This window comes from Thermobia domestica, chromosome 5 (genome assembly GCF_964235325.1).
Source record: "Thermobia domestica chromosome 5, izTheDome1.hap1.1, whole genome shotgun sequence".
Lineage (NCBI taxonomy): Eukaryota > Metazoa > Arthropoda > Insecta > Zygentoma > Lepismatidae > Thermobia > Thermobia domestica.
The window spans coordinates 69,620,079-69,633,288 of NC_137458.1; the positions used below are offsets into that span (position 1 = coordinate 69,620,079).

A 13,210-nucleotide genomic window follows, 5' to 3' on the forward strand; every position below is an offset into this window, starting at 1 on the left:
CAATATGATATCTGCCATTACGCTGCGTTAATAATCATTTTTGATTTGAATATAAGGCGACTTATCAAATGTCGTTTGGCAAAGAGGAAAAAGCTCTTTAGAAATTGGAGAGACATGCTTTGCAATATTGAACCATCACAATCACAGGAGGAAGAGAATTTTGAATTTTCAAGCTCAACTGAGTATTTTGAAGAAAATCAAATTGGTCTATGTTCAGGGCAGTTCTTTCCTCGTTGCAGGAAGTGGATTCACAAGAGATGTCGAAGACTCTTAACTTTCTGTATTGGACACAAGAAACACAACCGATCAGAAAATGACGATGCACAAACCTTACTGTATTCATCAGAGCTGCTTTCCAGGAAAAAGAAGAAGAGACTATACCGAAGGATTTTAGAGTACATGAGGTGGTCTTTTTCATATAAAATGGTCTCTCCTACCTGCTACATGATGACAATTCAAGGAGAAACGTTATTGCACGCAATGGGGGATCTCTCCGTCTTGCCATCTTTCTCCTCCATTAATTTCGATGATCAAGGACTCCCTTATGTATTCGCTGATCGGATTTATGTTTTATTTGACCCGTCCAGCAATGATATTACTCTCGCTGCAAACGACTGGCGTGGAACAGTAGTTCTTCCTACTGCATTGGACTACGGAACTATAATTGGCTGCTCTATTGTTAATTATGGGCCGGTGAAATTATTTACTTTCCTTGCGTGGACCTTATCGAACCATTTGTCAGGGATAAAGATCCATCCAATAACAAGAGAAGCTGATGACATCTGCCATTATGCAGCTTTGATTATAATTTTTGATTTACGGAGAAGGAAGCTGGTAAAATGTGGAATGGCGAAGAAGGAAAAATTATTTAGAAATTGGAAAAGTATTCTTTCTGAGAGTATGTTGGAGACATCGAAGGAAGAAGACTTTGAATCTCCGAACAACATATCTGATTCAACAGCAGCATCTGACAATCAGAGTCGATTCTCCCAACGAGGATGGTTTTCTCGTACGAGAAGATGGTTTGGAAAGAGATGTCGCATGCTCATTCCTCGTTGCATCAGATAAATATGTTGGGTTTAGCATCACGTAATTGATTTATTCGCTATATACTAGAAGATTCGCTATATACTAGAATCATTTGTCAACATTCTACTCCTGATTTATTTTTAAAAAATCTAACCAACGACCTACGTAAGTTCTTAACATTTGCACCGACAAGTATTCTAAGTTTTCCCCATGTGACTACATGAAAATATGAGATTGTTCAGATATTAAATATGTAAACACGTAAAGAGATACAAAGGAAACTGATGTTAATAGCTTACCACAAGGATCGCTGCAAGCAACCATCAAAGCACTGGCTCTGTGGTAAGAATAAATACAGCTGCTGTAAATGTAGCTACGAGGAAACAGTGCTATTCAATATCCCTGTTTGTAAGCAGCACCCCTTCCCTCTTGTTTCACAATGGGATATATTTTTCTTTTTTCCTTTCTTCTATTTTGGTCGTTTATTTGGATTTAAGTAGAGAATGCCATTTAAGTCAACAAAGAAGAAGAAGAAGAAGAAGAAGAAGAGTAAATTGAAGTAAAAATCCACTTTATCTCTGGATGATTAAATTTTTGAGGTTCCTAAGATTCACACACAACAGAACATCACACATCTTAAACTTCTGGTATAGTAGTAGTAGTAGTAGTTGCAAGATATAGAAAAACTAAAAATTCTAGATTCGTTTACTATTCTTGTATAATTTTCATTACAATCAATTTTCTTTTGTATTTGACTGAAAATTAATAAAGGTTTCAATAATCCTGATTTATATTTGATTATTTAAACGAATTATTGTTATATCTGCCAGAATAAGCCATACAGGGTGTGTATAAAGAAAAGGGAAACTTTGATTTTCTAAAAATTAAAAATCTTGTCAAGCAGAATACGCGAAGAGATTAATTTTGTACTAATTGCTAATGGATTTTTATGTAACTAAGTATTCTACCTGCAATAAGTGACCTACCAATAATGGCACATTACCTGTGGTGATGATGATAAGTGCAAAAGGTAATTTATACGAATAATCAGCACTCTATCCAGTTTGAGGTTTGCACCGAAAATCAAACTCAGAATTATGTGAATCAAACATGTGCACGTTAGGCACTATATTATATCTATTTTGGTGAAACTGCATGAAATAAAGGCAAACTATTTGACATATTCTGAATATATTTCTGGCGTAAATATATGTTCCAATTTACAAGCATACAATTTCTTTGATAATGCTTCGTATAAACATGAGGTAACTTCAAGAGAAGGACCTCAAAGAACACTATAAATTCTATACTTTTGTATCTCGTTCTTTATCACATTCCAATGAGCTGAGACACGATCACTTTGACATCGTTTCCAACAGAAGAAACTGTTCAATGCAACACACAAATTCGAAGCTACTCGTAAGCTACGAAGACAGGTGAAGTTGTCTAAGGCTAGCCTTTCGTGAAACTTCGGTAAACGTAAGTGACATAGAGATGGGTATAATACAGGGTGTACCAGAAATAGCGACTCACCTTTTGAGTGGTCAGTACATTTTTATTATAAACAAGAATAGCATGAAACAAAATTGTAGGTACAAAGGAATGATATAAAAATCAAGTGCTTTACAGTATCTAATCCTTATTCTCCATTGGGAGGTCTACTTGGCTGCCATTAAAACCGATGCGTGCCTGCATCCGGAGACTCACATTTCTCCACGCATTTCGGCACATCTGAATGGGAATGTTGATGAATTCCTCGGTGATTCGCGCCACCAATTCCACAACACTGTTTATGGGTCTTGCATATATATATATATATATCTTGTTTTGTTCGTGTCTCCATAGGAAGAAATCTGGAGAGACGAGGTCTGGAGAGCGTCCGTCCTCCACTGTCCGCAAGTACCACTCAACAAACTCGATACGGCGATCGGGAACGTCCTCATTGAATGCGTGCAGCAGGCGAGGATGATAGAGCGCAGTTTCAGATCCTAGAGAATCCTGGCAATCGATGACTTAGGGATAGTCAGGGTGCGGAGCAATTTTCGAATCGATTTCGACTTCAGCGGTGACCTTGCAAGTTCCACCTGTATCCGAGTTGCATTTGCGGGATTGTTGACGGACCTAGGCCGACCCAGCCTCCTGGCATCAATTACGCTACTAGTGGTATCTTTAGGCTTATTATTACCTTCCGCTTTGGCCTAGGATCACCATTCAGCATCTTCCATCGTTGCTGGACTTCCGCAACATAGTGCGTCTCAGAAAATAGGTGAACGCACTGGACACGTTTTTCAAGTGTCAGGGGAGCCACCATCTTGTAGTGTTGCGAACTGAAAAAAGGAAAAACACCGTTATACTACAACACAAACCAAACAAAAAACAAACAACAACATTAATCATACAGTCTAACCTACTGCACCTCACAAGTGTCACTACTTGTGGTAGCAACCTCGATAATCGAGTGATTGCTCATTGTTATGAAAATAATCGAATAAACTGTTCAAGCAATTCACTAGGAATTCTTGCTTATGTGCTAATCACGGAGACAACTCGAACTCGAACTGACAGATCCTGAACGGTTTGAATCGAAATAATGAATCACTTTCTCAGCCTGTCTGTGTTATGCGCGCGACTTTACTGAAACTTCGCGAATTGTCTTTGTCTATGAATGACCATGTTGTCATTGAGTAGGTCCCTCGAAATACCGTAAGAGAGTTCACTATGATTTTTTATGCAAAACGATTCTGCTTACAGTGTATCCAATGTTGTTTTAGATCAGTGGTTCCCAACCTTCTCTACCTTCCGCTCTCCTCATAAACCTTGCAAACTTCATGCCCCTCTCTCGACCTTTTTGCTCGTTGGTCATAAGTTGTTTTTGGCTGTCCTCTTCTGCGATTTCAGATAACAACTTTGATTCTCAAATCTTTAATAATAATAATAATAATAATAATAATAATAATAATAATAATAATAATAATAATAATAATAATAATAATAATAATAATAATAATATAATACCCTATTCTCATGAAGTTACGTTTATTTTAGCAAGACTTATGCATGCTATTGTAGTGCTTATTATTATTATTATTATTATTATTATTATTATTATTAATTTTATTATTATTATTATTATTATTATTATTATTATTATTATTATTATTATTATTATTATTATTATTATTATTATTACCAAATTTCCTTTTTATGAAGCCACAAACAACTCTTACTTAATAGTTATTTGGTATTTGTTCGATATTTAATTTAACGTCTATTTGTTACAACATTTATAATATTTGTAAGTTAAATAGCCATAAGAAAAACCGAAATTTAGTACACATTCTTGGTTCCTTGTAAATCAGTTATGAATTGTTTCAATGCCGATTTTTTAAAGTAATTTCAAACACATCGTCAACGCTTACGAGAACTAAAAAAAAGTAATGAAATTCTTAACGAACACCTATAAAAACGAAGAGTTGCGCATAATGTCGAAAGAGAATAGAGCAGTATTTAGTATTTATTTATTTTCGGCGCTGTTAGTAACCATTATATACGAAAAGCTTAGATTACTTAGTTTGAGGTTGTTTAGTGATCGATTGATAACGAGATTTTGCTTTCTTGTTTGAACAGTGTCGTTAATGTGTTTCTGAATAATAACGCAGATTGTCTAATTCTTGGTTTCATTAAATTTTCAGACCGGTGTTCTGATCTGAGAAGTTTATTTTGTGATATTGTGAATTTTGTAATGACTTTGTAGTTTCTCGTTCTTGTCAGTGTGTGTGTGTGTCAATTAAATCGTAGCTTTCAGTTCTAACAGAAAATCGTGTAGTGAAGGTGGCATCAGATATGGTTTTATGTTCATTGAAAAAGATTATATTCAACTACCACAACGTGTTGTGATGGGGCATTCTGTCCTTATGAATGATGCTCTTCACCCTATCTGATTGGAACATTTGTCCACACTATATATAGCATTGAAAGACAAATCTAAAGATTTTTTTTTATTGTAAAAAGAAACTCGCTGAAACTTATGAAGCTGGAGGAGTGCTCTGAAATCTGTCACGAACAAATGAGAAGGTGGTGAAAACATCATATGGACTTCCTCTTCTAATACGAAAGATAAAAAAACTCCTACTATTAAGATTTTTATCAACCAAAATTGATCTTGAGGATTAAAATGATCTTGGATTTAAAACATCAGATAGTTAACCTTCCCTAAACTAAATTAATTGACTTTCAATATCGCAAAAAATGGTTAGAAGCTTTATCAATTTACTTACTCGTCTATTTCAAAATATGTCGTTTGCCGTGAGGAATCACTCGGGTTGAAATGGTCATGAAAAACTAATGAATATCTCACTAGTTTTAAGTTCGATGTCTTCTTATACCTTTCTCATATTCCTGCTTAAGAGTCATAAGTTTCTTTTATGTTAATATTGATTAATAAAAAATGATTAATCAAATATCTTGAGTTAGGTATGGTATATGATATCAGTTTATATTATTTGCCATCAACCAGTATCCCACGTTGTCGTATCTGTGCATGGGAGGTAGGTTCTAATCTCTTCTTTGTAGAAGTAAAATAAAAGAACCTGATTTACCTCAAAATCCTTAGTCACAATTTTATTTACTCCAAGAGAATTCTAACATGTACAAAATGATAATAATGAGATTGTTAGCATAATATCCGAGAAACTAGTCACAAAAACTGTTTTCGCTAGGAAACCAAACTTCGAAAGCTCAGACTGTCTTTCTTAGCTAAGTTTTTACAAGTGGTAGCAATTGACTTCACATGAGTATGTGATAACCTCATCCAATGTCCAACGTTCCTCTCTCCACATGGCCAAATTCACTGATCACACGTAATTATATATTCATATATTTCGTGTACTTTTGAAGATTTGCATTAACTCTCTCAGGGATATACGGTTACCGTGTGCACCTTATGCGTGGGAGACTTCGATTACCGGTATCATGCGCGCCGCACCCACAAGATGTTTGGTTTGGACTAAGGTTTGAACTCGTTTCTCTTGCGTTTAAGTCAGCCGTGTTACCGGCTGACCTAAAACAGCCCTAACATATATTTATACAACGGGTATTTTTTACTTTATCAAAGCACAGCCCTTTATGACAGTGTTCATAAAAGATTTTAACTAAAAATAAATCAATCAAACATCGGGACTTCCCTGAAAACATACAGACTAACACGTCCCGCCATTGATATGCACCCACATAAATTTTGGAAAGTCGACGCCGTTGCCCGGTATGAGCTCATGTGGTTGGATCCCACACACACGTTAAGATGTAGGTCCACGTCTTAAATTTATTTATTTATTTATTTATTTATTTATTTAGCCTGTTTTGACTTACAATATGGAGAGTATCTCCTATAAGTTCTACAGTTGTCATGCATATAAATCAAATTGTAATTACAGCTTATTACACCATTTGAAGTACAAAATTATAATAAACATCACATGTTAAATTTGTTACATAATTACATCATATTCATACATCGTTATCATTTACAAATTCCTGAACTGAATAATATGCTTTAGAAAGTAACAGAGTACGAATTTTGTTTTGAGTATTAAAATTTACCTCTTTATAATGTGATGGCAACATATTATAAAGTCTCGTACAATTTAAATAAACATTTTTTTGGTACTTAGAGTAATTTTGTTGTACTACGTAAATGTCGTTTAGTTGCCGCGTGTTGTATGCATGAATATCTCTTGTTTGTATAAACATCTGTTTGTTTTGTTTCACGAAGTTTATACATTTATATATGTATAGGCTTGGAAGGGTTAAAATTTTTTGTGATCTAAATATTTGTTTACATGATGTTCTTTTATTTAGTCTGAATATTATTCGTAGTATTTTCTTTTGTATCCGAAATGTTTCCTGACTGCATGCGGCTGACCCCCAAAAGATAATTCCAAAACTGAGGAGTGATTGGACTTTTGCATAGTATATCGATAATAAGCTATTTCGTGAAACTGTATCTCGTAACCTAAAGAACGCAAAACATAAAGTAGTCAATTTTTTATTTAATGTTTTAACATGGGTTTGCCAAGACAAATCATCATCGATGTAAACTCCAAGTAATTTTGTTGCATTAGAATACTCAATTTGTTTTCCATTAATGTTTAGCGAAGGGAAGGATGGATTATTTCCTGGAAAACGAAAGTTAATTGCGACTGTTTTATCTGTATTTAGGAGAAGGTTATTTGCATTCAACCAAGTAACTATTTTGCTTATAACCTTTTCTGTCTTGACCAATACTAAATTTGGGTCTTGTTCAGTAATAACTATATTTATATCATCAGCATATAACATGCATTTTGTGGGGTGTAAAGTTTTTATCAGATCATTTATATAAATTATGAATAGAGTAGGGCCTAAAATAGAGCCCTGAGGGACACCTCTGGTAATTTTTGTTTGCTTTGAGAAGAAAGTGCAGGATCGATTTGATTCAACTTTTGTAATTTGAACAGTTTGGCATCTATTTGTTAGGTAGGATGAAAACCACTGGTTTGCTACGCCACGTATGCCATATTGAGACAATTTATTTAGCATAATATTGTGATCAATTTTGTCAAATGCCTTTGACAGATCGATGAATAAACCTAATGGGACGCTAAACTTAAAATCAACCTTTCTGTTATGACATGAAGTAAAATTAATTTTAGATAGAGAACTGCCGGACATTGTTTTGGTTTAAGAACATCGCCAGAGAAGTAGGGAAGAAATAAAAAGTATGTCTGAAAAAAGCAACGTATCTTACAAAAGAAACCTAAGAAATTACTTAAAATTCCATTTTAGGCTATGAAGTGTTAAGAATTCTGGAATTTATTTCCTTATAGCCTTGTTTTGCTGATTGCAGTAGTATTGTGTCATACAAGGTATCTACATAGCTAGACGTACGTAGTCATTCACATACGCTATTCTCTTTTGGAAAGTCGTGATACATAGGACTACACGGATATCAAACGCACGTAGAAACTAACATCATTCATGCACATTGAAAATGTTCCATACGGATTGTACACAATGAAGTTCTGATCTTCCGTTTCAAAGGAAAATAACGCGTGACCATCATCATCCTTATCATAATCGCTTTTCTCTTGATTTAACGGAAGAAAACTACCAGGATTTTTCAACTGAAAGAACTGACAGTTGTATGTCAAACCTTAATGCTCACTTTCCCACGTATTCAAGACCACGATCTTACAATATACTAGTGGCGGCTCCAGAGGGAAATAACATCAGTAATGGCGGTGAAACAGAGAGTGGGCTCCCCGCAAAATCTCCCTACCTCTGTCTTTGGTCTCTCTAGTGACTAGCGCCCGAACGAGAGGACAGACACCCAACGGGTCACAGACGTTCTTTAAATTCTAATGCGAGGCACAAATATTACAGGAAAGATAACGATATATGTTACATAGGACAGAATTATTGAACTTAAAGACTTTACTTAGCACAAAAAATTCAAGAAGTGAAAAACAATTGACGTTGTTAACGCTGCTAAACCTATTTTTTCAATTTGAATTTAGCAATCAATTTTGTAATAATAATAATAATAATAATAATAATAATAATAATAATAATAATAATAATAATAATAATAATAATAATAATAATAATAATAATAATAATAAGATAAAATAAAATAACATAAAATAAAAGATTGCCTACCCCAGGGAAGGGGATTCGGGAGGGCAAGAGAGGGCAGTTGTCCCCCCCACTTTTTTGAAGTGACCCCCTAATGTATATAGTTTCATTTGGAAATGTAAAGTTTTTGTATGTATTACTGGTTCATAGAAAAAATGGTGGCATATAACATTTGTCATTGCGTGAGTACGTATTGGTTATTTGTCTTCCCGTAGAGCTAAGAAAGCTACAGGAACATATCATGCCTTCCCCCCACCCCACTTTTAACGTCCAATCGCTGCCACTGGCCTACCCATTAACATACATACTTATTAATCCTTTACCCTGTTAGTCTAGTGGCTAGCTCACGCACCTTCCCGGTATGAACGTATAAAAACCAGTTGAGAATGCTCCAAGAGCATTGCCAGAACGGACTTAAAAGGAATTATTTTTTTTATTAACCTCTACAGGCTTTATACCAATTGTTCTATGTACTTTATTATCATATTTATTAAACAATTCTTGTAATATATCTATCCATTTACAATTTCCTTGAGTACTGAATTTTATACACATATTTTGTTTAAAAGTTCTGTTAAAACATTTTACGTTATGTTGTTTTACGAAAACACATGCTCAAAATGGAAGGCTCCAAATTGAAAAATTCGCAAACTCTCATCTCTCTATGACTAACGGTTCCTGAGATATGGCTCCTTAAATCCTTCGAAATCCGAAATTTTTTGGCCAATATCTCGGGAACGGTAAAAGTGACGCGAAAAATTCCATCACTTTCTCAGTTATTTTTGATGCGGGCCGAGATGTTCTTTCAAATGAAGGGCTCAAAATTGAAAAAAATCGCAAATAACAGACACCAGAAACGAACTTTTTAAGTTGTTTGAAAATTAAATGAATGATTGAAGTTCGGATTCCACTGTAAACCGTAGCTTCATGTTTCATACAGCCATCAGATTTGTGGAAGTTAGACACATTAGGAATTTTGGACCCAACAGAAACAAAATCCAGAAAAGAATCGGATGAAGCGGCTTTGAATCATTTTAAAGAAACTGTACGAGTTAATGAGGAGGGACGGTACGAAGTCAGTCTTCCATGGAAAGTTTGTCACCCAGAACTACCTGACAACCGAATACAAGCAGAAAAAAGATGTGTTTTGGTTACAGAAAAATTAATTGTAAATGGAAAGTATGAAGAATATGAGTCCGTGTTCAATGAATGGTTGCGAGATGGAATAATTGAAGAAGTCCCACCAGATGAGGTTACAGATTCAGGATATTATCTCCCGCATAGAGCTGTTTTCAAAGAAAGATCAACGACAAAAATTAGACCAGTTTTCGACGCTTCGTGTAAAGTACGAAATTCACCTTCGTTGAATGATTGTTTAGAGAAAGGTCCCAACCTTGTGGAGTTGATTAGTGACATTTTATTGAGATTTCGAGAGCATAAAATAGGGGTAATATCTGATATTAAAAAAGCATTTCTACAGATAGCTGTTAAAAAGGGGATTGTGATTTTTTGAGATTTTTATGGTGGAGAAATTTTGCTGAAAGAAACTTAAAAGTGTACCGGCATCGTAGAGTAGTTTTTGGTGTCAATTGAAGTCCATTTATGTTAAGTGCTGTTATACAGTTTCACTTAGAACATGTTTTTTCAGAGTACAAGGGTACAGCTAAAAAGTTGAAAGAATCATTTTATGTTGACAATTGTGTTACATCAGTGCGTAATGAAGAAGAACTCACCTCATTTATTGAACAAGCTAAGAAGTTATTAGCTGAAGCACAATTTGATTTACGTGGATGGGAATATAATAGTGTAGATGATAACAGTGAAAATCATGACAGTACCAATGTTCTAGGCATGTATTGGAACAAACAAAAGGATGTTATTATGTGTGATCTGAATAGTTTAAAAGGTGTTGAAGAACCTGTGACCAGAAGGAAAATGTTGGCGGTAGCTCATAGCATATTTGATTCATTAGGATTCCTGTCACCTGTGACTTTAGTACCTAAACTTTTGTTACAATACAGTTTCCGTAAGAAAGCAGGATGGGACGAGGAAGTATCTCCTGAAGTAAAACGAAAGTTTGATCGATGGGTAAAAGATTTATATCAGTTAAAACAAATAGCAATACCGAGATGTTTGTCGGTAGATGAATCAAGGAAGTCATGGTCTCTGCATATATTTTGTGATGCTTGTCAGTATGCATATGCTTGTGTTGTATACTTGAAAAGTGAACATAATGGTAAAGTTGTAGTCCAGTTGGTAGCCAGTAAGGCACGTGTTGCTCCTATGAAGGACATAAGTATCCCTCGTCTTGAGTTGTTAGCATGTTGCATTGGTGCACGTCTTGCGAATAATATTATTAGTAGTTTGAAATTAAATATTCCCGTAAATTATTGGACTGATTCTACAACTGCGTTATATTGGATTCAAAAGAACGAACCATGGAGTGTGTTCGTGTTTAATAGAGTCAAGGAAATTCGTTCGTTGAGTGACATAGCGTGTTGGAGACACGTACCTGGTAATTCTAATCCTGCGGACCTTCCCAGCAGAGGTTGTAATGCCGCAACTTTTGTGAAATCCCGTTGGTGGGAGGGACCGGATTGGTTGAAGTTAAGAAAACCTGATTGGCCCACAGAAGAAAGCGCTTGCGACAAAGTTGAAATAAATAAGGAAAGAAAGAAGACAGTAGTTGCGATGACTGTACAGTGCGAAGATGTGTGGTATCTGAGACGTTTCTCCAAGTATCAAAAGGTGTTGCGTATGATAGCGTGGATGCGCAGATTTATTATAAATTGTCGGACTGTACCGGTTAACAGAAATATCGGAGAGTTGACTATACAGGAGCTCAACGCTGCAGAAAGGCGGTTAATATATCTCATGCAAAAAGAGAGTTTTAATGACGACAGTGAGAAATTGAAGACGTTGATGACTTTCAAGGACGAAGAAAACTTGATCCGAGTCAAAACGAAGATTGTTAGAAGAGATGATAAAGAGAACTTTAGGAGTCCATTTGTACTTCCGTCAGATCATGAGTTAGTTCACAGAATGGTTATGGAGGAACATGTTAGGATGAACCATGCAGGAACCCAAATTTTATTATGTAAGCTAAGAGAAAATTACTGGATATTGCGCGGAAGAAAGACTGTACAGAGTGTAATTCGAAAATGTGTCGCATGTAGGAAACAAGACGCTGGAAGAATGACTACAGTTACAAGTTCCTTACCTGATGATAGAGTGCGCGATGCCTTAGCATTTGAGATAACATGAATTGATTTGACAGGACCGCTTATATTGAATGATGGAAATAAAGTTTGGATAGTGATATTTACTTGTGCGGTGTATAGAGCTGTGCATTTAGAATTAGTGTCTTCCTTGTCTTCCTGTGAATTCATGCTGGCAATGAGCAGATTTATTGCACGACGAGGTAGACCAAAGGTAGTGTACAGTGACAATGGAACGAATTTTTTGGCACTGTTAATTTGTTTAAGTCTATTGATTGGAAAGAAATAGAACTGAGTTGCTCTGTATATAAAATTCAATGGAAATTTATTCCCCCAGGAGCTCCATGGTGGGGTGGATGGTGGGAGAGAATTATACGTACCTTGAAAAATCTGTTGCGAAGAACACTAGGAAAAGCTTCCTTGAATTTTGAGGAGTTGTCTACTGTTTTATGTGACTGCGAATCCGTAATTAACTGTCGTCCTTTGACGTATATATCTGAGGACACTGAGGATTTTGTTGCTTTAACACCCGCTATGTTCATACAGGATGTTCAAGAAGTTGGAGTGCCTGACTTGGACCGAGTGGAAGACACATTATTGATCAAGAGATACAAGAGGTTGAGTGCTATTAGACAACAATTGCGAGACCGGTTCAGAAATGAGTACTTAAGTCTGTTGGTGCAAAAGCAATGGGATAAAGGACATGGTAGAGAAGTGCATCTGGGAGATGTTGTTTTGGTAGCAACAGAAGATAAGAAAAGAATTAACTGGCCACTAGGGAGAGTTATAGAATTGTGTCCTGATGTAAATAGTCATGTTCGAGTGGTAAAGGTGAAAACATCAAGTGGAGTTTTAACTCGACCTATACAGAAATTATATCCTTTAGAGATAGTGTTTCCGACCGATCAAAGTAAACAGGTTTCGTCTAAGACTGTTGAGAAGATCGAAAACTCTGGAACAGATGAAGAATCGATGGCAGAGCCAAGTGGTGATGAACGAAAAGTAGTCACTAGAAGTGGACGTGATGTAAATGTTCCATTACGGTATTTGTTTTGATTGCTATTCGCAATCAAAAGGTGGGAGGATGTAGCGTTCTGAGAAGAACGAATGTAGAACAGTAAAAAAGAAGAAGAAGAAAGTTATTATAGTATAGTGGAAGTGGGACATTTTTTGTTTCATGGAACTTCTGTTTTCTAGGAAAATAATGTTTGTCTTGCCTAGATATTACTGAAATGAGTTTTGGCTATATTAAGAAGATGTATAACAGATATTGTACCAAGTAGTTGAATGTT

General features: G+C 35.5%; 2 protein-coding genes across 2 annotated transcripts; both read left to right on the top strand.

Annotated features, from left to right (window-relative positions):
• Positions 1-1,532: 1,532 nt before the first annotated feature.
• On the top strand, positions 1,533-10,213 carry LOC145685124 (uncharacterized). Its single transcript, XM_081757473.1, has 2 exons — positions 1,533-1,578; positions 9,624-10,213. Exons 1-2 carry the CDS (start codon positions 1,533-1,535, stop codon positions 10,211-10,213), a joined length of 636 nt encoding a protein of 211 aa, XP_081613599.1.
• An 89-nt stretch (positions 10,214-10,302) lies between these two features.
• LOC145685125 (uncharacterized) lies at positions 10,303-11,964 on the top strand. The gene has a single exon (XM_081757474.1). It carries the CDS (start codon positions 10,303-10,305, stop codon positions 11,962-11,964), a length of 1,662 nt encoding a protein of 553 aa, XP_081613600.1.
• Positions 11,965-13,210: the final 1,246 nt, after the last annotated feature.